This window comes from Hylobates moloch, unplaced genomic scaffold (assembly GCF_009828535.3).
Source record: "Hylobates moloch isolate HMO894 unplaced genomic scaffold, HMol_V3 SCAFFOLD_1, whole genome shotgun sequence".
Taxonomy (NCBI): Eukaryota; Metazoa; Chordata; class Mammalia; order Primates; family Hylobatidae; genus Hylobates; species Hylobates moloch.
The window spans coordinates 135,909,762-135,935,621 of record NW_026652276.1 but is presented as its reverse complement, the minus strand read 5'-3'; the positions used below and the strand labels follow the sequence as shown (position 1 = coordinate 135,935,621).

General features: G+C 37.4%; 2 protein-coding genes across 5 annotated transcripts in view; both read right to left on the bottom strand.

Moving 5' to 3' along the window:
- NT5C3A (5'-nucleotidase, cytosolic IIIA) overlaps positions 1-25,860 on the bottom strand; it is a 49,590-nt gene that overhangs the window by 8,441 nt on the left and 15,289 nt on the right. The window contains exons 1-4 of one of the 4 annotated variants that reach the window (XM_032758368.2): positions 18,300-18,316; positions 13,360-13,414; positions 4,212-4,310; positions 1,454-1,523 (exon numbers count right to left, since the gene is read on the bottom strand). In XM_032758368.2, the coding sequence (XP_032614259.1) occupies positions 1,454-1,523; positions 4,212-4,310; positions 13,360-13,395 (205 nt within the window). In that variant the 5' untranslated portion in view covers positions 13,396-13,414; positions 18,300-18,316. Of the gene's footprint in view, positions 1-1,453; positions 1,524-4,211; positions 4,311-13,359; positions 13,415-18,299; positions 18,335-25,860 lie in introns of those variants that run through there. The other 3 variants (XM_032758367.2, XM_032758369.2, XM_032758366.2) reach the window with 3 other exon arrangements.
- Positions 13,634-13,903, bottom strand: LOC116812576 (small ribosomal subunit protein uS14-like). The gene has a single exon (XM_032758373.1). It carries the CDS (start codon positions 13,853-13,855, stop codon positions 13,634-13,636), a length of 222 nt encoding a protein of 73 aa, XP_032614264.1. The 5' UTR covers positions 13,856-13,903.

The window sequence follows — 25,860 nt, the reverse complement described above, 5'->3', positions numbered from 1 at the left end:
CTTTGTCTTAAGATTTCATGTATATCAATTAGATAAGAGATCATACCAAATCTGTAATTTTGAATTTTCTTTTTCATTTCACATTGTAGTCTGCATTTTTCCATGTAATTAAAATTTCTGGTATGTGAACAGAAAATAATTTGTATCATTTCTGCAGCATTAAACTTTTTAGGTTGCTTCCAAGCATCTGCTATTAGTAATAATTTTATGTTGAGCTTAGTCACCATTATTTTTGTGAATAAAGCTTTTTTAAAAACTGCATTTGGGATTATTAGAAATTCTCCAAAGAGGACTTAATAGGGCAAAGGATATGAAGATTTTTAGTGTGTTTTTTTTTTTTTCTTTTTGAGACAGGGTCTTGTTTTGTCATCCAGGCTCGAGTGCAGTGGTGCAATTACGGCTCACTATAGATTCACCCTCCCGGGCTCAAGGATCCTCTCAGCCTCCCAAGTGAGTAGCTGGGACCACAGGCATGCCACAATGCCCAGCTAATTTTTTGTCTTTTGTAAGAAAAGGTCTTATTATGTTGCTCAGGCTGGTCTCAAACTCCTGGGCTCAAGTGATTATTCCACCTCCACCTCCCAAAGTGCTGGGATTATAGGCGTGAGCCACTGTGCCTGGTGATTTTAGCATTTTTTTAATACAAGTTATCAAAATAATTTTTCTTTTCCTTTTTTATTTTTATTTTTTGAGATGAAGTTTCACTCTGTTGCCCAGGCTAGAGCGCAGTGGTGCAATCTTGGCTCACTGCAAACTCCGCCTCCTGGGTTCAAGTGATTCTCGTGCCTCAGCCTCCTGAGTAGCTGGGATTACAGGTGCCTGCCACCAAGCCCAGCTAATTTTTGTATTTTTAGTAGAGACAGGGTTTCATCATTTTGGCCAGGCTGGTCTTGAACTCCTGACTGCAAATGATCTGCCCGCCTCAGCTTCCCAAAATGCTGAGATTACAGGCATGAGCGACTGCACCTGGCCCCAAAATAATTATCAATTTACACATGTACTAAAAGCAAATGAGAGAGTTCATTTCACCGTTTCCCTGTCAGGTTGAAGAGTGTTATTTTAAAAACTCATGGCCAAGTTGGAAAACAAAAAGACATTAAAATTTGGTAAAATTCCTAGAAAACAGAGTATTTGATAAATGCTGTTCTTCAGGTTAACCCAAAGTTTACAACCTATTTAAATATTTCTTGAATAATGAATAGACCATATTTGGCAAGAAATATTTCAGTAGTCTCTGATTCCCTTTGCTACCAAAACCATACATGAAAATAGCCATTTATATAATATGGGAAAAAAACAAAACCTCAAAAATATAGTAAGAAAAAGCAGGTCTCCTCACTGTCAATGTCCAAAAAGAATTTTAAAAACCCAGTTATCTCACAGGTAATATAAAGAGGATCTTAAAATAATGATGACATGCTTTTGTGAATTTGTTTACAAATATCACACTTACTATGACATGTTGGGCATCTTTTCCCTTTGTATGAAAATCTACTGAGTGTCATATCAAAGTCCGTTATTATCTGTAAGAAAAGAGTGAAATGCATTATTGTAAACATAGCCCACATGGTGAGAATCTCTCTGTGCTACCCAAACACATACTTCATGCTTTCCTAGATGCATAGGACTGTGCTCAGTCTCTAGTCCACGCTGTTAAGTTATTCTCTTTGCATTGAATTTTCTCATGCGGTTCCTTTATAAAGTCCTGGGAATAATCTTAACTACAAGGTGCTACCTTGAGTGCCCTAGCATTGTCACGAAATAAATCTGATTCGTAATTCAGCCATAAAAAACAAAGAGATGCTGTCATCTGCAGCAACATGGGTAGGCCTGGAGGTCATTATCTTAAGTAAAATAAGACAGGCACAGAAAGACAAATATTATATGTTCTTACTCATATGTGAAAACTTAAAAAGTTCATCTCATGGAAACAAAGTAGAAAGATGGTTACCAGAGGCTGGGAAGGGTGGGAGGGTTGGGGAGATAAAGAACAGCTGGTTAATGGTTATGAAAATACTGTTAGAAGGAATAAGTTCTAGTGTTTACACAGTGGAATGACTATAGTAAACAGTATTTTATTGTATATTTCAACACAGCTAGAAGATTTAGAATGTTCCCAAAACAAAGGATAAATATTAGAAGTGGCAGATATCCTAATTACCCTGATTTGATTATTGCACATTTTATATACATTTGAAAATATCACATATACCCCATATATATGTACAGTTATTATGTATCAACTTCAAAAATTGAAAAAATCCAGCCAGGCACGGTGGCTCATGCCTGTAATCCCAGCACTTTGGGAGGCCGAGGTGGGGAGATCACTCGAGGTCAGGAGTTCAAGACCAGCCTGGCCAACATGGTAAAACCTTGTCTCTACTAAAAATACAAAAATAGCCAGGTGTGCTGGCGTGTGCCTATAATCCCAGCTACTCAGGACGCTGAAGGAGGAGAATCACTTGAACCTGGGAGGCGCAGGTTGCAGTGAGCTAAGATCATGCCACTGCACTCCAATCTGGGCGACAGAATAAGCCTCCGTCTCGAAAAAATAAAATTAAATAAATAAATAAAAATCAATATTAGAAAAAATCTGATTAATTGGTATGGGAATTTGCAACTGCAGGTGATATGGTTACTCTTCTCACTAGAGATTTTCGACCAACTTGGTCAATGCACAAAAATGCAGTGGAAGCAATTCAACTATATGAAGCTCTTAGTTACTGATACCATTACATGCTGGATTTAACTTGCTTATTTAAACTATACCAATGAATGAATGCACATTGAAATAGCTGGCCAGCTCTTGAAACTTAGGAGACTGGGTTAAATATTATTTTTCAGAAATGTTTTAAAAAAGGAGTAATTTTTTTTTTTTACAGAATATCCAGATTGTTGATTTAATTTACATGTAACACATTCCTTTAAAACAGAGACTGCTTAAAAACTCAATTATCCCCTTAATAAGGTTATATCTTAATTTGAACTACCATGATTAAAACATGAAAGAGCAGCATAAAACTATACACTTTTAAATATTATCCTTAAAATGGTTTAATGCTTGTACACAGCATGAGTTAGCTTAGTACTTAAGACTAATAAAAACTTAAGAGTATTTCAGGGTTATTAACTTTTGTTTTTCCAATAGGGTATTCTGCCTATTTTAGAACAACTCAAGATATATATTTTCTGGATTTTATATTCCTAAAGGATAGGCAAAAACTGTCTACCTAAACTTGCTGTACTCAGATTTTATCAAACAGGAGATGAATGAGTCGGTTTTAACATTAAAAATAAAATAAGGCTGGGCCATGATGGCTCACGCCTATAATCTCAGCACTTTGGGAGGCCGAGGCGGATGGATCACTTGAGGCCAGGCGTTTGAGACCAGCCTGGCCAACATGGCGAAACCCTGTCTCTACTAAAAATATAAAAATTAGCTGGGTGTGGTGGCAGGCACCTGTAATCCCAGCTGCTCTGGAAGCTGAGGCAGGAAAACTGCTTGAACTGGGAGGCAGAAGTAGCAGTGAGCTGAGATCGTGCCACTGCACTCCAGCCTGAGCAACAGAGCAATACTCAGTCTCAAAAAACAAAAAAATTAGCTGGTTGTGGTGGCTGGCACCTGTAATCCCAGCTGCTCGGGGAAGCGGAGGTACGAGCACTGCCCGAACCCAGGAGAAGCAGGTTGCAGTGAGCCAGGATCCTGCCACTGCACTCCAGCCTGTGCAACAGAGCGAGACTCCATTTCAAAAGAAAAGAAAAAAAGAAGCCTTTATTATTAAGCTTTTATTTTATTTTTGGAGTGCAGCGGCATGATCTCAGCTCACTGCAACCTCCGCCTCCCGGGGTTAAGTGATTCGCCTGCCTCAGCCTCCGAAGTAGCTGGGATTACAGGCATGCGCCACCAGGCCCAGCTAATTTTTGTATTTTTAGTAGAGACAGAGTTTCACCATGTTGGCCAGGCTGGTCTCGAACTCCTGACCTCAGCCTCGTCCACCTGCCTAGGCCTCCCAAAGTGCTAGGATTACAGGCATGAGCCACTGTGCCCGGCCATTTTTTTTTTTTTTAAATACAGATGGGGTCTCACTATGTTGCCCAGGCTGGTCTCGAACTCCTGGGCTCAAGTGATCCTCCTGCTTCAGTCTCCCAAAGTGCTGGGATTACAGGCATGAGCCACCACACACAGCCAAGGCTTCTTGATAATTATTCACCTGAAGTTTGGCAGCTCCTCCTTTGATAAGACCACAGATAATTTCTTCTACTCTTGTAGGGTTCTTGATTCGAACTGAACTTTTCTGGAATTCTGGCATCTAAAAGTAAAAGAAAATTAATTAATTAGTTTTCATTCTTTCCCCAGGTTCCTTTGATACCAAGCAGAAACCTGTCTTATTTAAAGACATAAAAATGTTAAGGCATTATTTTTAAAAAGCAAGCCACCACATTAAATTACCATTTATTTATTTTATTATTACTTTTTTAGAGATGCGGTCTTGTTTTGTCACCCAGGCTGGAGTACAGTGGCACAATCCTAGCTCACCGTAGCCTCAAACTCCTGGGCTCAAATGATCCTCCCATCTCAGCCTCCTGAGTAGGCAAGAAGGCATGCGTCATCATACCCAGCTAATTTTCAAAATTTTCTGTAGAGGTGAGTGAGGTCTTGCTATGTTGCTCAGGCTGATCTTGAACTCCTGGCCTCAAGCAATCCTCCCATCTTGGCCTTCCAAAGTCCTGGGATTAAAAGTGTGGGATACCAAGCCCAGCTCCCACATTACCATTTATACACACAAAAATACTTAAAACTTATCAGTATTTTCCAGCTACAGAGTAAGGTAAAACTACATTTGTGATTCAATTACTTTATTAGAAAGTATATATCTTTTTTTAAGTATAAAAGCAATGTACACTTACCACAGAAATGACAGTAAAAATATAAAAAAGACAATAAAAACTGCCTGGAGTTCAAATACATGAAGATAAACAAGTAACATTTAAATTTATTTTCTATTAGTTTCATTTCTGTGATTTTCTATTAGTTTCATTTCTGGGTTGTGATGCAATCCAGAGAGAGCTCAGAAATCGTATTTTAACCATGAATACCCTAGCAGCTACCCCTCGATTGATGTAATTTTTCTAAAAATCTTAAGATGACTCCCATTAAGCCTCCATTTTATATAATACAGTAACTAAACTTCCACCCTAATGAGCACATCCCTCTGAAACATGCATATATATGCACATAATTTTAGCTCATCCTCATTATATACTTTTGTATCTGGCTTTTATGACTTAATACAGACATTTAGCTTGCCTACATATTTATATTTTAAAATGTTCCTGAGCAGAAAGGAAGCAATTATCACAATTATTCCCCCAAAACTTTGTCTTTGTATAATTAAAATACATTTAAAATATTTTAAATTTGAAAAGCTGCTTCAAGATCTTTGCTCTTTTTATTGTACTAGTTCCCAAATAATATACTGTTCTTGGCACACATTTTACAATAGATTTATTTCAAATTGAGATAACTGCCAAAAAGTATTGTGCCAGGCACAGTGGCACATGTCTGTAATCCCAGCTACTTGGAAGCTGAGGATCACTGGAGCCCAGGAGTTTGAGACCAGCTGGGCAACATAGCAAGACCCATCTAAAAAAATGGGTGTAGGCTGGTACTACAGAGTTATGAAGACTTTAGGGTTGCTCAACAATTTAATCTTAAGTATTATTTCTTGTTACTAGCTACTTTATCACAAATAGAATGAAACTGATTAGAGGAAAAATCAGTACAAGCTCTCATAGCACATGTACAATACAACTAGGAGGAGAAAATTATGCCTCATTTTATAGTCAGTTATAAAGTATAGGCAATAATAGTACCTCAAATCCAAGTTCTATACTGGTTTGTATTGGATAATCTTTATTTATATGTTTTTATTCTGGGTATGTTATTAGTAGTATTAACATAGTTCATATGTGTCATGGACATGGTTACAAAAATTCCCTGGACCTTCTATCTTTACTATGAGAGAATCTCACCATGTAAGTCTATCAGATGCCGTGTTGTTCCTACATAATGGGCAAGAGTAGAAAAATCAGAAAAAGGATAGACTGTCTTCCAAAGACTGGAAAATGATAACGAAAGTGTAGAGGAAAGAGGCCGGGCACGGTGGCTCACGCCTGTAATCCCAGCACTTTGGGAGGTCAAGGTGGGCGGACCATGAGGTCAGGAGATTGAGACCATCCTGGCTAACATGGTGAAACTCTGTCTCTACTAAAAACACAAAAAATTAGCTGGGCGTGGTGGCGGGTGCCTGTAGTCCCAGCCTCTTGGGAGGTTGAGGCAGGAGAATGGCATAAACCCGGGAGGTGGAGCTTGAAAAAAAAAAAGAAAGTGTAGAGAAAAGTGCTAACATTAAAATTTTCTGCATGGATGAAAGATCTACCACCTACAATACACTTAATTTTAAAAAGCCATATTTAAGTAGGATGACCTGCAATGCAACTAACCTTGATGTAGTAACCCTTTTAACTCAGCTGGATGAGTTTCAATGGATTAAAGGTTATCTATGTATTTTATGGTGATTTTTCAATAGATGGAAAGGCAGATAGGCACTGGTTCCTACTTTTTTTTCATACATTAACCCATTCACTCGCCTAACCAATATTTACCATGTGTCTACTTTGTGCCACACACTCTTGCTAAATGCTAGGGATATGATGATGAGTAGTATTTACTCTGCTTTTCTGCTGAGTTTTAAGGACCATTGCTGTTTTGGAATATCACTTCTGTTAACTCCCTTACAAATACCTCAGCTAGTAAGTTTATCTCTTGACAACTAATTTCTGTTCTTACCTCAGCCTTAACTGGCAGATGCACAGCAATCAGCATATGTTTGATTCAATAACCAATCCATTATGGTGAAAGCAACACAGGATATATATCATAGACTATTTTTTCACCCAAAAAATTAAATATTCGATTTCAGTGTACCCATACTAAGATGTCTTGTCTCAGACAAATCAGTTTCAAGTTTTTGATAACAGATAGAAGAATCACACCAAGACCACTTCGAAGAAGGCTGGTTTCTGCTACACTAACAAATGTAAGATTGGTTTATTTTATTTTTATAGAGATAAGGTCTTGCTGTGTTGCCCAGGCTGGTCTCAAACTCCTGGGCTCAGGCAATCTCCCCGCTTCAGCCTCCCAAAGTGCTGGGATTACAGGTGTGAGCCACCATGCCCAGCCAATACTGGTTTACCTTAAATCACAATGGATGAAAGAGAACCGGTAGCTAAAGGCATTGGTGGCTCCTGTACAACATACAACCATTCATTTTCGGATAAATAAGTAGTGAATATACAAATGGCATAGGAGTAAAATAATGATGAAATAGGTATAAGAAATATAAAAATGACCATTCTATCTGTCTTGGGTTATACAGTATACTATACTCCTCTCCTGCAATACACAATCAATGTCACTGATCTATATGAGAAATACCTCACAAGAACTTGAGATATTAGGTATTTTACTCAAATACTTTATAATATAGCCTAAGAAAGAGAATCAAAGACTCCTGTATGGAATATGTCAAAGAGTATCATAATATAAGCACACTGTAGAAGTATGATGAAATACATCACATACTTTTTGTTGTGGTTGTTGTTGAACATGCCCCAACTGTTGCATGAGATCACATACTTTTGTTACCTCCACAAAGTCCTTCTGTCTATATCCCTCTTAGAAAAACACAGACACGGTTTGGTGGCACACAAATAATGATACTTCAAATTTGAAGGGCAAGGTATTTTGAATTGTCTGAAAAATTTTCAATTTGATTATGATACAATTTTATGAAAAATAAATAAGAAGCTAAAAATTTCCATCATTTGTGATAAAAAGAGAACAAACTCATTTTATAGTAAAGCCACAGTGTAAAATGTTGGGGAGGGAGCAATGCCTTCCTGAAAAGAATCAGGGTATGTTGGTTGATTGATGCCAAATCTGAATCAACACCAAAAATGATTAAGAAAGATCTAAAATTCATTTATTTTGACCAATACTTAATATATTTATAGAGATGAAATGGATTTCAAAGTTACGCCATTTTATCCACAACTCAATTGTAATATTAGATTATTTGATATGATCTTGTGGATACACTGGGATAAGATAAAAATAAGAAGCTCCATAGTACAGTTACCAAATTTCTGGGTGTGGCTTGGTATCATCAATCCAATGATAATATTCCAGACTAGGGATAATCCTAATTTCCAGGATGAGATTATGACAACTTCAAAGTTTAATTCTGTTTGAACTAGATTTCAAATTATATTAAATTTTGATTAAAAAAGAAAACATGGTCAGGCATGGTGGCTCATGCCTGTAATCCCAGCACTTTAGGAGGCCGAGGCGGGAGGATCACTTGGGCTCAGCAGTTCGAGACCAGGCTGGGCAACACGGCGAAACCCCATCTCTACAAACAATACAAAAATTAGCCAGGCATGGTGGTGCACATCTGTAGTCCCAGATACTCGGAGGCGAAGGTGGGAGGATTGCCTGAGCCCGGGAGGCGGAGGTTGCAGTGAGCCGACATCATGCCACTGCACTCCGGCCTGGGTGACACAGTGAGACCCTGTCTCAAAAAAATAAATAAATAAAAAGATTTTGTATTAAAAAACACACACAAATACATTCTATTTATAACAATGATTATTCTTAAACTAAAAATAAAAAACAAAATAAACTAAGGGTTAGTACAATCCACAATGTACAGAGAAAACAATTCATATTTTAACCAAGACTAAAAAAATGACTTGTACTTTTAATTTATAAATATGTATGTTCATCTATATGAGTTTCATTTATTTATTATTTTTAAAATTTATTTTTGGCCAGGCACGGTGGCTGATGCCTGCAATCCCAGCACTTTGGGAGGCCAAGGCCAGAGGATCACCTAAGGTCAGGAGTTTGAGACCAGCCTGGCCAACACAGTGAAACTCTGTCTCTATTAAAAATACAAAAAATAGCCAGGCGTGGTAGCACACGCCTGTAATCCCAGCTACTCTGGAGGGTGAGACAGGAGAATCACTTGAACCCAGGAGGCGGAGGTTGCAGTGAGCCAAGATGGCACCACTGCACTCTAGCCCAGGTGACAGAGCGAGACTCTGTCTCAAAAACAAACAAAAAAAGGCCAGGCACGGTGGCTCATGCCTGTAATACCAGCACTTTGGGAGGCCAAGGCAGGCGGATCACCAGAGGTCGGGAGTTGGAGATCAGCCTGGGTAACATGGTGAAACCCCGTCTCTACTAAATATACAAAATTAGCTGGGCATGGTGGCACATATCTGCAATCCCTGTTACTTGGGAGGCTGAGGCAAGAGAATTGCTTGAACCCGGGAGGCGGAGGTTGCAGTGAGCCAGGATTTCACCACTGCACTCCAAGCCTGGGTGACAGAGTGAGACTCGGTCTCAAAAAAAAAAAAAATTTACTTTTATGTTTTTTTATTTTTATTTTTTGAGGCAGGGTCTTGCTCTGTCACCCAGGCTGGAGGGCAGTGGCGTGATCTTGGCTCACTGCAACTTTCACCTCCTGGGCTCAGGTGATCCCCTCACCTCAGCCTCTCAAGTGACTGGGACTACAGGGGCTCACCACCACCCTTGGCTAATTTTTGCATTTTTTTATAGAAACAGGGTTTTGTAGTGTTGCCCAGGCTGGTCTTGAACTCCTGGGCTCAAGCAATCTGCCTGCCTCAGCATCCCGAAGTGTTGGGATTACAGGCATCAGCCACTGCACCCGACCTATTTTAAAATTTTTGAGACAAGGTCTCACTCTGTCACCCAGGCTGGGGTGCAGTGGCGTGATCACAGCTCACTGCAGACTTGACCTCCTGGGCTCAATAGATCCTCCCACCTTAGCCTCCAGAGTAGCTGGGACTACAGGCATCTGCCACTATGCCCAGCTAATTTTTTAATTTTTGTAGAGACGGATCTCACTACGTTGTCCAGGATGTTCTCAAACTCCTGAGCTCAAGTGATCCTCTTGCCTCAGCCTCCCAAAATGCTGGGATTACAGGCACGAGCCACAGCACCCAGCCTCAGTGTATTTTAAATCACCTTAGTATTATCCTACATTTTTCTGGAAATAGCCCACATAAAAATTAGTTTGAATCACTTAAGAAATTTCAGTCAGATGTTCTCAGAGAAATATTCTTTCTTGGTTTTCCATTGTTTACATTTGGTAGCAACAAAAGACTTAATTACTGCAGTGGTACAAAGAAGTAGGCACTAGAGTTTTTACCCAACTACACAGAAAGTATAGATTTAAAGCCACCTATTCAAACTGGTACATTTACCCCCACACATAGATGATTCTCAGATTTATTTGGAAGATTATGCACTACTAAATTTTAGTAATAGCGATTTCCCTTGCCTATTACATACATATTTGGTCTGTTTCCACATTAAGATAGTGTAGGCCAAATTCTTTCATTCCTTCACCACATATTAAGTATAAGACAGTGTGCGAAGCCACTCTGTAAGAGATACATAAAATATAAATCTTACACTCAAGATGCATATTCTCTAATGTGGATTAAAAAATAGAAACCCAAATAATTAATACATTGCCAAGATGTCCAGATAAAATGTAAGAGGAGGAGAAGAGACAAAGATTTCTTCTTCCGGGGTCAAAGGAGGAAGAGCCAACAGAGGTAGGCTCTGGAAGAGAAACAGGATTTAGATATGCTGAGATTAGGGAGGAATCAAAGTGCAGGGTCTAATATGGGAAAAAGAGAAATAGCTCTGTTCGTATAGAACTTAAGTGAACACAGAGAAGTGTGCATGTAAAAAGTCTGGACAGAGAGATCTCAATCCTGCTGAGAAGTTAAAAATAACATGCTATAAAGTTGTGAATATAAAAGACCTATCTGTCTGTCTGTCTGTCTATCTATCTATCTATCTATCTATCTATCTATCTATCTATCTATCTACCTATCTATCTATCTATCTATATTTCTTTTGAGAGGGAGTCTCACGCTGTCGCCCAGACTGGAGTGCAGTGGCGCGATCTCGGCTCACTGCAAGCTCCGCCTCCCGGGTTCACGCCATTCTCCTGCCTCAGCCTCCCGAGTAGCTGGGACTACAGGTGCCCGCCACCATGCCTGGCTAATTTTTTTGTATTTTTAGTAGAGACAGAGTTTCACCGTGTTAGCCAGGATGGTCTCAATCTCCTGACCTCGTGATCTGCCCACCTCGGCCTCCCAAAGTGCTGGGATTACAGGCATAAGCCACCACGCCCAGCCAGACCTATCAATATTTTTAGGAAAGCAAACCCAAGGTAAAAATTGTGTAAATTAATGCAATAATAGTTAAAAAAAATATTTTGGCTTGTTTTTCTTCAACAGTCTGAACAACTGTGGGGTGAATACACTGCTACTTGCCTCCACAGACACCTTCTAGAGGGCTCTAGGACCCAAGTAACAACATTATACAAAGAGAATTAACATTGTTTATATGTCAGGGAATTCCTATACTGCTTGTGTTCACCTAAGTTAAAAAAAAGTCAACCCAAACAAGAAAATAAGTTTTAGACTGGTTTAATTCTGTGTATCAAAGAGATATGCTCAATTCCAATGAATCAAGTGCCAATCATTCAATGGATGCAAAGAGCTGTTATTAGGTTGAACCATATAAAACTGGCAATATTGGACTATATTTGACATATAAAAACAATTTCATACGCATCAACCTAAGAGCAATAACTAAACTGACGATGACTTAATCACCATTTTGAGTCAACTTTCACCTCTGATCCTACACTGGTTGAGGGAAAGATGAACAAGAGATTTATTAAGTGTGACAAAATGCTGCTTGCTTGGTGTGTCACGCTCTAGTTTATACGCCAGAAAAAAGCTAGAGAGAAAGAGAAAGCTGAAAAAATAAACGGAACAGAAGAGGAGGCACAACAATAAAAAGAACACAAAGAGAAAACAAGAGATCATGGGGCAGTTGTTCCCTTTAAAAGAATGGATTTTTTAAAATTGTTGTTTTTAAGATTTTATCACTGTGAATATGGAGAACACAGATGTAATTTCTTTCCACATATGCAAATAAATGTCAGTTACACAGTTAAAACACTCACTAACATAATAGAGTAGATTAATATTTAATGAATGCTTAATCTGTGGTTATTAGGAACTTCACATTTTCTTTTTTTTTTTTTGAGACGGAGTCTTGCTCTGTCGCCCAGGCTGGAGTGCAGTGGCACAATCTCGGCTCACTGCAAGCTCCGCCTCCTGGGTTCACGCCATTCTCCTGCCTCAGCCTCTCCGAGTAGCTGGGACTACAGGCGCCCGCCACCACGCCCGGCTAATTTGTTGTATTTTTAGTAGAGACGGGGTTTCACTGTGGTCTCGATCTCCTGACCTTGTGATCCGCCCGCCTCGGCCTCCCAAAGTGCTGGGATTACAAGCGTGAGCCACCGCGCCCGGCCTACATTTTCATTTAGTATGAATAATAACAGATAATTGGTGGTTTCACACCCATTTCTTAAAGGTAAGATTACTGCTCTCATTCAGGGCTATAGAAGCTAATAAGGAACGAGTTTTTTTTTGTTTGTTTTTTTTTTGTTTTTTTTTTGAGACGGAATCTCGCTCTGCCACCCAGGCTGGAGTGCAGTGGCGCAATCTTGGCTCACTGCAACCTTCGCCTCCCGGGTTCAAGCCATTCTCCTGCCTCAGCCTCCAGAGTAGCTGGGACTACAGGAGCATGTTACCATGCCCGGCTAATTTTTTGTATTTTTAGTAGAGATGGGGTTTCACTGTATTAGCCAGGATGGTCTCAATCTCCTGACCTGGTGATACGCCCGCCTCGGCCTCCCAAAGTGCTGGGATTACAGGCACCCGGCCAGAATGAGTTAAGATATGAAGCCAGTTCTGACTCCAAAGCCTGTACATTTCCTGTCTCATCCTAGTATATATAATGCAACTCTATTGTCATGCAAGTAAGTATTTTAAAAATTTCTGAATGCTTGTCATTTAAATTTGAAAACCTACAATAATGTATTTCACACTGTATGATTTAAGTGTATTATTGCTGAGCAAAGAAAATTTAGCGTAAAAAGGAATGGGGAAACATTTTATATTCTGAGAAGCACAATAATGTGCATTAGATTTCAAGCAAAAACATTTTAAAGATAATTTGAAATTCAATTCAATAAATATTTGAGGTTTATTTTGTGATGCACTGTGAAGAAAGAGTTGTATAAAATTTCAGTCCCATAATTATCTGGTTAGAGACAGAGGTAAAAGTGGTGAAGATTTACCATTAATAAATGGAACTGGAAATAGGCAAATACCCACCATTTTCACATGTACGGCAGACTCTTGATTAGTCATTTCTTGGTTATCCAATCTTCTGGATTTTCCCAGGTGATGTCACAGCAAAAGAGAAAAAAAAAAGTACACGTGACACACATAAATTTCAGGTTCTTCCTGTTATGCCAATAATATATTAAGGTGGTATTTTTGGCATGACTTATTTTGTTTTTTAAAAATGTTTATTTTATGTACAAAGAACTAACATGGTTTCTTTTATTGGGTGGATGCCTTGGATAATCCATTCAAGGAAGATCACTTAGTCCAATTCAATGAAACCTGTGTCCTTCGCGTATTGACAGAAACACTGGCGGCACATATTGAGGCCGTGTTTCCAGATCAGACTATGCTGGTTTGGGCAGATGTGACAAGAGCGAGAACCCTGGCCCAACTTCCGTGGGTGGCTCCAGTAGGGCTGCTGGTGACCCACCTTGCTTTCGGGAGAGCAATGAGACAAAAAGGCTTTGTTATGATTTAACATAGCCTATATTTGACACATAAAGCATCTTTTTTTTTTTTCTAAGAAGCTCAGCAAGGGTTTTACTCTATCCAGCATAGTTTTGGATTAAACATTTTGTATGGAGAATCTGAGGCTTTCCTATAAGAACTTATATGATATTAAGAAAATTGAATAAACAGTGAAAATGAAGTACATATTTGCAAAGAGCACTTTATTGCCAGAATATTTTATCAACACTTTCTCTACATGTAAGGATGAAGTTTGTGGGAAAATTATGCATTGCTACTACCGAATCAATACAGGAATATACAGACAGAACAAAGTAAGGGAAGACATAACACAAAAGTCCAATTTTTCCTTCAATTTTCTTACATTAAAATCTTTAATTTTTTTTTTTTTTTTTTTTTTGAGATGGAGTCTTGCTCTCTGTTGCCAGGCTGGAGTGCAGTGGTGTGATCTCGGCTTACTGCAACCTCTGACTCCCGGGTTCAAGTGATTCTCCTGCCTCAGCCTCCCAAGTAGCTGGGATTACAGGCGCATGCTACCACGCCTGGCTAATTTTTGTATTTTTAGTAGAGATGGGGTTTCACCGTGTTGGCCAGGATGGCCTCGATCTCCTGACCTCATGATCCGCCCACCTCTGCCTCCCAAAGTGCTGGGGTTACAGGCATGAGCCACTGCACCTGGCCTAAAATCTTTAATTTTTTAATATGATATGACTAAGACATGAGCTGTATTTGAATCGAGCATTGTGTCTAGCACAAAACAGGTATGTGACAGTGTTTATCAACTGAATGAACCTTTTAGGGTCTGGGTGAAGTTTAAACATATCTGTTCATCAAACAAAAGGAAGCAGTTTTTAAAATATCTCTCATCATTATTCTAAGGTTTTTTGTTGTTGCTGTGTTGGTAGTATAAATCTTAGGGAAAATTACCAATCTATGTTTGTTCCATAATGGCTTTACTTTTATTTCAGATAAGTAAAATTTTATAATTAAAGCACTATTTAAAAATGGCAACTTAGTTGAAAGGGAGAAAATATCTGACTTTTTCTTAAATTCTAGTAATATAAGTTGGACATTAGATCCGTGTTCTTTATCATTAAAAGGTGTTATAGCAGATACATCAAATTTTCTCAAATTCTAAAATTCAGTCCCTACCCCCTTCCATTTTAAGTCCATGAAATTACAAAATGTCTTTTTCTCCCTCTCTCAGAAAGCCTGCTAGTAAGTTGATAGTCTCATAATTGATGGCATCTTAGAATTGAGTAAATACGATTTCCAAATAGTAAGATGATAACTTGCAATTTTTCACATCTGAAAAAGAATGTATCTGCAGTATGAGTGTGTGTATATATATCGATATAAAGATGTGTATGTGTATATATCTTTGTACAGATATATATATATATATATATATATATACACACACATACACTATATAACTCATAAAACATTTGATCACCACCCTCAAAATATAATGGTAGTTTGGGGATTAGTAGTCTTTAGCTTAGATGATTATAGTCAAGTTTAAGTAGAATTTCCTTGGTCTAACTTTTTTTGTCATAGTCATCCAGATTTTTAACAAACAAGATATTATAGAAGCTGCATGCAAGTCTATTTCTTCATAGCAATCAAAGCCTAATTATTAAATGCTTACAGCTTTTCTTTGATGTTTAACATGTGAAAAGTGGTCTAGATTTCTCAAAGAGCACTATTTAAATAAAACCATCTCATTAGCTTGAAAAAAAGGAAGAGTGTGGAGACTGTGGAAAAGTACTGTAGAGTTTATAAAAATACCGCATAATCTGTGAAACATTTGAAAAGCCCAAGGGCAAACAATTCACGCAGTGAAGAATTAAATACATTTTAATATCTAGGAATCTAAGATCTTTTTGTTACACATTCAGGTAGTAGAAATCCTCTTTAGTCTCTACCTCTGAAGTATGGCTCTTTTTGGAACATACATTTTGAGTTTAAAGGGGAAAAAAGTCAACATAAGTTGGTAAAAGAATGATCATCTTTCTCATGGTCTCATCAAATAAAAACAAAGAGTGATAAGAAATTTGATGGCCAACTTTAGGATCTTTTTTTTTTTTTTTTTTTTGGTAAGTATACCAACAATTCATGAATACTATGCAAATTTCAACTGAAGATCTTTCATTCTTGCCAGTCCTCACTAGCAATCTGACCAGAATTTATCTTTGTTCAAAGATATCTCACATAAAGTGATACTGCAGTCCTTATACAAAAATTACTCTAAGGTCTTATCATTTAAAAAGTGTAAAGACTCAGGTGTAAAATGTCAGCATTCTGGCACTATTCTAAGGAAGACACTGAAAATTAGGGCAGAGTATTTTTAAACCAATAGGCTTGTAAACCTATACCTGGTATATAAAGTTCTGGCTTACTTTGCCAATGGTCATCTGTTGCAGATGCTTCAAGAGAAGAGCTGCTGGAAAAAACACATCAAGTGTAGAAGACGTGTTCAAAAATAGAAAATACTGCCCTTGAACTATGAACTGTCTTCAAAGGAAGTTTTAACATTTTAAGTCTTCAGAGTCTTTAAATGTGAACTGGAAAATGTGGAAACTGGAAAATAATTACTTTGTGTGCTTTTTGTATGAGATTAAGGTCTCTACTATAGCAGAGTTCTTTACCAGGAATATGTAGGACAAGGCTAAAGACTGAAGCAAGAGGTAAGAACTTAACACAAACTTGATAACTGAAAACTTTAGTTATCACGGCATTTCATTCTGATGATAGTTTACAAGTCAATTAATGAAAATTGATTGGTATGTCTACATGAAAAAAAATTACCTGATTTAAAGCAAGTCTTAAAGTACCTGAATGCAAACTGATTACTTTTAAAGGTCTACTTGACTCTGTCTTACAGGAAAATGAAAAAGAAATATAGCTTTAAAAATTGTGACTGCTTTAATTGTGATACTCGCAGAAACATGTAAACTACATTGATAAGGTAATAAAATTGTGAATGCTAAACTGTGTATTACTCACATAAGAAAAGGCATATATTACTATAATATGGACACAGTATCAGCAACAGTACCAAACATCCATGATGAATCAATTTTTCCTACACTTTTTCAGTAACCTGTACTATTTGACTTTCTTAAGCTTGGGTTTTTTGTTTTGTTTTGTTTTGTTTTAATGTTACTTTCTTAGGGTGATTAGCACATGCAAAATCAAACTGTAAGTTCATCTTTTCTGTATGGTTGTAATAATTTGGGGGGGCATTTAAATAATTCTCCCTAATTAGATTTGCAACTCAGCGGTGGGGAAAAAGAAACACACACGCTGCAAAGCGAAACTTTCTCGATACAGGCATAAAACAAAAATGAAACTAAATAGCAAAGAGTGGGAGGGGTAGAAGAGGATATAGGAGGAAAGAGGAAAAAACAGATTTCAAAAGCTAGTTATTTAAAAATGGGCAATTTTAACCAATTTTTCCAAATGGTAAAGCAGCTACTGAGTCAGAATTTTGTGGATATTTACGCATATAAACAATTTCAATGTTTAGAATTTATTCCTCTATCCTTCCCACGCTCACTGCCTCTAATATCTAATAGCATTTTTTCAAGATAAGTAAACCACACACACAGCACATGGAAACTAAGTAATTTATACTGACAACCCTTAAGACACTCTGAGTTCTTCTGTCCTTGAATTTGTCCTAGAACAACAGCATAGGTGACAAGCAATACCCAGAGATGCCGGGCTTGGATGCAGGCTGCCAATAAAAACTAAGCAAACTGCTTTAAGAAATGGTCTGCAGCATGATCTAACTTCTCTGATTAAAAGGAAAAAAAAACTGTAAAGTGTAGAGAATTCAATTATTTAAATATAACTTAGCCATAATATTCTAGGCTTTTACTGTAATATAAATTTTTGAATCTTAATTTTCAATATATAATTTGTTATAAATCAGTAATCTAGCTTTTATCAATTCATAAAACATACCAGTGATAATCCCATTCTACAAAATCCTGGGTAAAGCTCACATGCACAAAATAAAAATCGATAATCTTTATTACTACCCATAATAAACTGTTCCTAATCCTAGTAACACAAAGCTTGTGGCTGTCAGTAAAACTGAGTCACATATCAACTGAATGAACAACAAAATTGAATCTTAGAGTGTTTCCCCTGAACCTGGAACGAGACTTCTGAAGGTACTTTGTTTTTTCTCAACATCTACATGTAAAACAAGAAGCTCTTAAAATTAGAACATATAAAATGTAATTTCTGAGACCTAAGACTGTTCAAAGTTTTGCACATTCATTTCTTCACAAATTATAAAGAAGTTTTGCATTATACTGGAATATTCTTTTATTTCTTAAGTTTGTATTTCAAAATGCCCAAAATTTCAGTAAGTTATAGAATCAAATAAGAATCACATAAAGTTAGACAAGAGAAACTCATTTACATGAACTGTACACACTTACCCTGAAGGTAACCACACGAGCTACACCAGCAAAAGAAAATTCTTCCTGTCTGAGAAGTACTAATATAGCACAAGGTGCAACTGAGGGCGGTTCCAAAAGCCTTGACTAAGCCCTATGCAAAAACCTTGTGACGCACTGCTGCACAGTACTTTATATATGCTCTTGGTTACAGCCTCGCTAGCTCTGAGCTAGTCACCAGTCAATCTACATAATATTATCAATTGAAGTTATGTGAGGATTAAAGAGAAGGTAAATCTGTACTATTAGAACTGGCAACTGGCTCTGGAAAGAAAAGAGGAACCTCTACACTAACACTTAAAAACATTCCCTTCCTCGTGGTTTGTCAGTGGTTTGTCAGTGTACTTCTGATATGTGAACTTTTCTGTATATTCTATTTTAATACAAGTTAAAAAGATTAGGTTGCTGTTGCCAGGGCTGGAGGAGGAGGATGGGGAATTATTGCTCAACGGATAGAGTTTCAGTTTTAGAAGATGAAAAGAGTTCTGGAGTGGACAGTGGTTATGGTTGCACGGCAGTGTAGATGTACTTAATGCCACCAAATGAAATGCTTAAAAATGGTTTAAATGGTACGATTTATATTATGTATATTTTACCACAATTAAAAAAAAGATTAGCTCACTTAAAGTCCATAAACAAAAAGACATGATATATGCAAATGTAGTCAAAAGACTGTTAATAGTCTTTATCAAAGGGCTGTGGGATTTAAAGTAATTTTTATATTTTCCTATACTTTTAATAAGACCAGCCATAAAATCTGAAAATAAAAATTAATTTCTATTTTTAAAAACTTGGGGAAAAATTTCCTTCCTGTTAAAAATAAGAGCAGTCCAACTGTCATGCAGAAAATATTTTTATTTTTATTTTTAAAAGAGAACTAGTCTTGCTTTTAACCTGAGTAGTAGGGTGGCAATATGCTGACACCATGTGTCAGGACCTGATAGATAAGTTATGCCATGGGCTCTGGAAAACTTTATCATTAGGAACATGGCTACACTGCACTTATGTAAATACATTTTTATTATCGGCTTTCTCTCTACTGTCCTCAGAGAAATCCAGTGTAGGTAATATTTCAGTAATCAAATTTTGTGAAGTGTTGTTGTCTATTAAAAACAACATGAAAAAAATTTTAAATTGCTGTTAAAATTGGTGTTAAAAAACTATCCAGGCTAGGTGCGGTGGCTCACGCCTGTAATCCCTGCACTGTGGGAGGCCTAGGCAGGTGGATCACCTGAGGTCAGGAGTTCGAGACCAACCTGGCCAACATGATGAAACCCCATCTCTACTAAAAATACAAAAAATTAGCTGGGCCTGGTGGCAGGCACCTGTAATCCCAGCTACTCAGGGCAGGAAAATAACTTGAACCTGGGAGGCGGAGGTTGCAGTGATCTGAGATCACGCCACTGCACTCCAGCCCAGGCAACAAGAGCAAAACTCTGTCTCAAAAACAAAAACAAAAAAAACCAAAAACCAAAATACAAAACTATCCAAATTTGTATCTACCAAACGTGAAACCTTTGACACTGCTATCTTACTTTAATAAAATAATAAAATTCATAATGAAACACTTCTCTAAGAGGACAGCCTATTATCTCTAATCAGTAATGAAGACTCAAGGGCCACAAAGGGCTCCATTTCTAAAATATTTCTGTATTATGTATGAAAATGATGACTTAAATGTCCTTTAATATTACTATAGTTGACAATGGTAAGAATTTAAAATACATCACTTTGAAAGATGATTCACAGATCACTTTCAACAATCAAGAATATTGAAATGATAGTTCTACAATCTTTTTGGAGTGCAATTTAGAAGTACTATTAAAAGCATTAGAAATATACATTCCTTTTGACATATCAATTTTGTGTCTAGAAATTTTTCCTAAAGAAATTAGGCAGTACACAAAACTTTAGCTGCCAGGATGTATACTGAAAATTTGTTTTATAATTCTGGGAAACTGGAAACAACCTAAATGGCCAATATTTAAATGTTCACTAATACAGAAGAGATGACTAAGCTGTGATACATACATAAAATATAAAATTATACTGCTCTTAAAAATGATTATTATGAATAGCTAAAATGTATTGTGTTTACTATGTGCCAGATGCCTCTAAGCACTTGACATTCCTTGTCTCATATAATACTTATAAACAACCCTAGAAGGTATGTGCTAGTATTATTCTCATTTTACTGGTGAGCAAATTAAGCCTTATACTTGATAAGTCGCAGAAATGGATTCAAACTCAGTTCTAACTTCAGAATCCATGTTTCAGATCACTGCACAGTACTGCTCCATGAGCTGAGTATTTACAGACATATGGTCTACTATTGATTGAAAAAAGTTATAATATCTACAGCAAGAGTCCAATTTGAGGAGGAAAAATCTTTATACAAGTATAGGAAAGTTTAAAATAGAATACATAAGACAATATTTGTAATGACATTAAGGGGCCATTTTTACAACCTGAGTTTTAGAAAATAAATGTGCTCCTTGGGAAATTTAAATAGCGTGTTAAAAACGTCATAGGAGTAGCACCCATCATGTCCATAATCAGAAAGGAAAGTTAAAAACCCAGTCAACATCATATAGTTGGATTGTTTGAAACAATGTTTCTAATGGAGACACAGAAGCAAGGAATCCAGCTAGCTTTGTCGGCTCCAAAACAAAACACTTTATGGCATGAAAAGAAAGCTGGCTGGTATCCTATCAAGAGCAGTGTTGGTCTCTAAGGGTAGGTGGTTTGGGCTCTGCTGGTGTGTGCGCCTGTCCTGCTAGTCTGATTCTAAGGAGAACAGAGAAGAGAGGGAATATGGATGTCGCTTCCTGTCCATAAGGAACTTCATCTTTTTAATTCCATCCAGTGTGTATGTGGTAGGAGTGGGGTGGGAGTGAGATAGTGGGACTGGTGGGATGTCCCTGGAAGAGGGACTAACATGTATCAAGCACTTTCTTGCTTTTTCAAAGTCCCAGAAGCATGCGATGGCCCTTTATGTACATTGTAATTTAATTGGTATAATTTTAAGAGAAAAATAATACTTCCTCCCTTTTTATAGATAAAGAATCTGAAGTCAGGAGAAGTTAAGTCACTACTTATGTGACTTAATGTACAAGAGTTGGGACACTTTTTTTTTTTTTTTTTTGAGACAGAGGTTCACTCCCGTTGCCCAGTCTGGAGTACAATGGCGCTATCTGGGCTCACCGCAACCTCTGCTTTCCCAGGTTCAAGTGATTCTCCTGCCTCAGCCTTCCTGAGTAGGTGGGATTACAGGCATGCACCACCATGCTCGGCTAATTTTGTATGGGACACATTTTGAACCAAACTATATCAGGCTGTCTCTGGGCAACACATAACACGAGAGGGCTTGAGAAGTCTATGAATGAGTAAGAATGTTTAAAAAATATGTCACAAGAAAGGAATAAGGACACAAGCAAAGCACTGAATCAAAGACACTGAATTTTGTTTCTAATAGCTCTAGGGCACTTAAAAAAATTTTTTTTTGAGAAGGGATAGAAAGGATATGGAAGTACGAAGTTGAAAAGACAGTTTCTTTAACTGCACAATGGACTTTCACCTCTGTACACAATAACTAGGCCCTGTTGCCTTGGAGTTTTATTTACTCATTGACATAGAAACAGAAATCACTCCTATCACTCCTAGCAGCAAACTCTGGATCTGAAATTCATATGCCAAAGAGCACAGCACTTGTACAGAATTCACATCTTTGGAAGATTTTTTTTCCTCCCCTTTTAACACTGAAACTGGATGTCTTTATCAATGGAAAAAGGGATATCCATTTGCATTTCTGAGTAACTAGTTAAGAGCTTTTTAGATAGTCAATTACTCAATCAACTTGAAAAACTAAAAATTATCACTTCGTATTTTGCCATCAAAAGATTTCTCAGAAATTCCAAATAATGAAAAAACAAAAAGCCCACAGAAAACCAAATATATGAATTTAAGCTTTAATAACTTATTATTTGTCTTTAACATTGAGACAGGGAAGTAAACAAAGGCATTGCATTAATTAAAAGTTGCATGTAAAAGAAATCACATCATAATCCCGCGTAAAACTTGTAGCAAGTATTGTTATTTCCCAACAATACAATCTAGACTTACCTACTAACTTATAGTTGGGCTACTATAATCCAATTACCTTCCCAAAAAGGAATGTATTTTTAAACTTAAATCGGATGACACCCTAGGAAGTTATTCCAAACAAAACAATGAAGCCACCATATAAGGAAGACAATTTAGTAGAAGATGAGATGCAATAGTATCTATACTGATTCTTGTGAAACTTGTTCTTGCTAATTGCTGCATGATGTAAATAGAAAGATGATTTTTTTAAACATGCAAAACATCAGTCTAGGTATGTGACTTCTCTTCAAACTTCCCTGAAGACAATAGTGAACTGACTTCAATATTATGACTGTTCAATATAGAACTGAAACAAGGTACTATAAATGTTTGTATGAATATGGTTTAAAATGTATAAGGAGCAGAAAACAGGGATGAAACAATCACTTATTATATTTTTTGAAAATGAATGGCAAATGAAAATTTTCCTTTTTTTTTTTTTTTTGAGACGGAGTCTCACTCTGTCACCCAGGCTGGAGTGCAGTGGCACAATCTCGGCTCACTGCAACCTCCGCCTCCCGAGTTCAAGCGATTCTTCTGCCTCAGCCTCCCGAGTAGCTGGGACTATAGGCGTGCACCACCACACCTGGCTAATTTTTGTATTTTTAGTAGAGATGGGGTTTCGCCATGTTTTCAGGCTGGTCTCTATCTCCTGACCTCATGATCCGCCCGCCTTGGCCTCCCAAAGTGATGGGATTACAGGCGTGAGCCACCGCACCCGGCCCTCATTTTTTTAATTAAAATTTTTTAAAAAAAAAATAAGGACAGGGTCTCATTATGTTGCCCAGGCTGTAGTACAGTGGCTATTCACAGGTGTGACCCCACCACTGATCAGCTTAGGAGTTTGGACCTGCTCTGTTTCCAACCAGGGCTAGTTCACCCCTCCTCAGGCAACCTGGTGGTCCCCTGCTCCCAGGAGGTTCCTATATTGATGCCGAACTTAGTGCAGACACTTGATTGACACAGCACACTAAAGCTTGGAACTCCTGGGCTCAAGTGATCCTTTCACCTCAATCTCCCAAGGACCATAGACGCTAGGCCAGTACACCCAGGCTCATGCTTTTAATCATTTAAGATCACTGCAAAAACTTATCCTAGTAGATGACTGTGAGTGAGATTGATTGCAGCCTTATGAATTTACAGACACATGTATATGCAAACTGAGGAGAACCTATGGTTCCCATCTCGATGTATTTCTTAAACTTTGCAAAAATCTAGGCCTAGGGCTGAGGCTCACATCTGTAATCCCAGCACCTTGGGAAGTCGAGGCAGGAGGATTGCTTGAGCCCAGGAGTTCAAGACCAGCCTGGGCAACATAGGGAGACCCTGAATCCACAAAAAAAATGTTAAAAAATTAGCCAAGTGTGGTGGCACGTGCCTGTAGCCCCAACTTCACAGGAGGCTGAGGTGGGAGGATTACTTCAGCCCAGGGGGTAGAGGCTGCAGTGCAATCATGCCACTGCACTCCAGCCTGTGTGACAGGGGGAGGCAGTCTCAAAAAAAAAAATTGCAAAAATCTAGATCAAGTAACTTAATTTTCAAAAACTTAAGTAAAATTGTTGAACATTATGTCTTTTTTACTTTCTTAAAAAGCATTAAATTCTGTTTTAAACTTTTAGCAGAAATGACATTTATGTTACAATAGGTAGGTCAGGTTCAAGAAAATAGGATGTAAGACAATAACACAAATGAAGGGAGTCTTTCCTGGCTCTCCTTTCAAATGCCATATGTTTGAATATTTCAAGATGCTTAGCACTGACTTTTTTTTTTTTGGAGATGGAGTCTCGTTCTGTCGCCCAGGCTGGAGTGCAGTGGTGCAATCTCGGCTCACTGCAACCTCCACTTCCTGGGTTCAAACAATTCTACTGCCTCAGCCTCTGGAGTAGCTGGGACCACAGGTGCACCGTGCCACACCTGGCTTCTTTTTTTTTTTTTTTTTTAAGAGTCGGGGTCTTGCTATGGGGCATAGTAGGCTGGTCTTGAACTCCTGTGCTCAAGCAATCCTCTCACCTCAGCCTGCCGAATGTTTTTATTTTACTATAGCTGAATCTCTATGATTGAAATGAAACAAGATAAAAAGCTTTCTGTTTTAATTTTGGACTCCTTCTACATCTCACAATTGGTATTCCTGCCCTTAAAAAGAAACAAACAATATTGTTTAAGATCATTATTTTGTTATAAGTTATATTAAAAATGGCAAAAAGGTAATGCAATTTAAGCTTTTATTATTGGTGCACTATATCGAGTACATCTAAATGAGGAGTAAAAAGTAAGATTTAACTTACTACCCTCCCTTCTTATTGTGCCACATAAACACGTTAAGTAAATACTAAGGCAAGAGAACAATAAACAAATTATTTTGAGATTTAAATTCATGAATTAATAGTAACTAGTAGCAAAATTATCTGAAATCATATGAAGGATTGGCGGGTGAAACTTGAGTTGAATACTATGCATCAATTCAATAAATTTTTAAATAGTTATGATATCCATGTGATATAATAGCATAAATACAATATAGTCATGAAAATATAAGTATAAATTTATAAACAAATTAAGTAAATAATCTTGATTTAAAACATTACAGAATGACTTCATTTGGGTAAAAAAACTATACTTAATTATATACATAGAAAAATAAAGGAAGTACACTTACTAAAATAGGGGTCTTTTAAGGTGGTGAAAATTATAGATTTCTTTTGCTCATCTAGATTCACTTTTATATCAATGTGTATTATATGATATAAAAAGAATCAATACAAAATAAAATAGATAAATTATTTATTTATTTGAGACAGGGTCTCACTCTATCACCCAGACTGCAGTGCAGTGGCATGATCTTAGCTTACCAGCCTCAACCTTCTGGGGTCAAGTGATCCTCCTGCCTCAGCCTCTCGAGTAGCTGGAACTACAGGCATGCGCCACCACACCTGGCTTTTATATGTGTATGTGTGTGTGTGTGTGTCTTTTACTTTCTTACTTAAACAGGATTAAATTCTGTATTTAAATAAACTTTTAGAGGAAATGACATTTATGATGCAATAGGTAGGTCAGGTTCAAGAAAACAGGATGTAAGACAATAACATAAATGGAGTCTTCATTTATGGTATTGATATATTTGATTTGTGTGTGTGTGTGTTTTCTTTCTTTCTTTTTTTGATGTATTTGATTTTTAGTAGAGATGAGGTCCCCTTATTTTGCCCAGGCTGTTCTCTAACTCTTAGGCTCAAGTGATCCTCCTGCCTCCACCTCCCAAAGTGCTGGGATTACAGGTATGAGCCACCTTGCCCGGCCTGGTAAATAGTTTAAAATGAACAAATTCCTTATAAAAAGCTGGGTCATAATTCAGGTACTCATGAGTCCAATTATTAAGACTTCTTTAAAGTTAGGTCACATGATT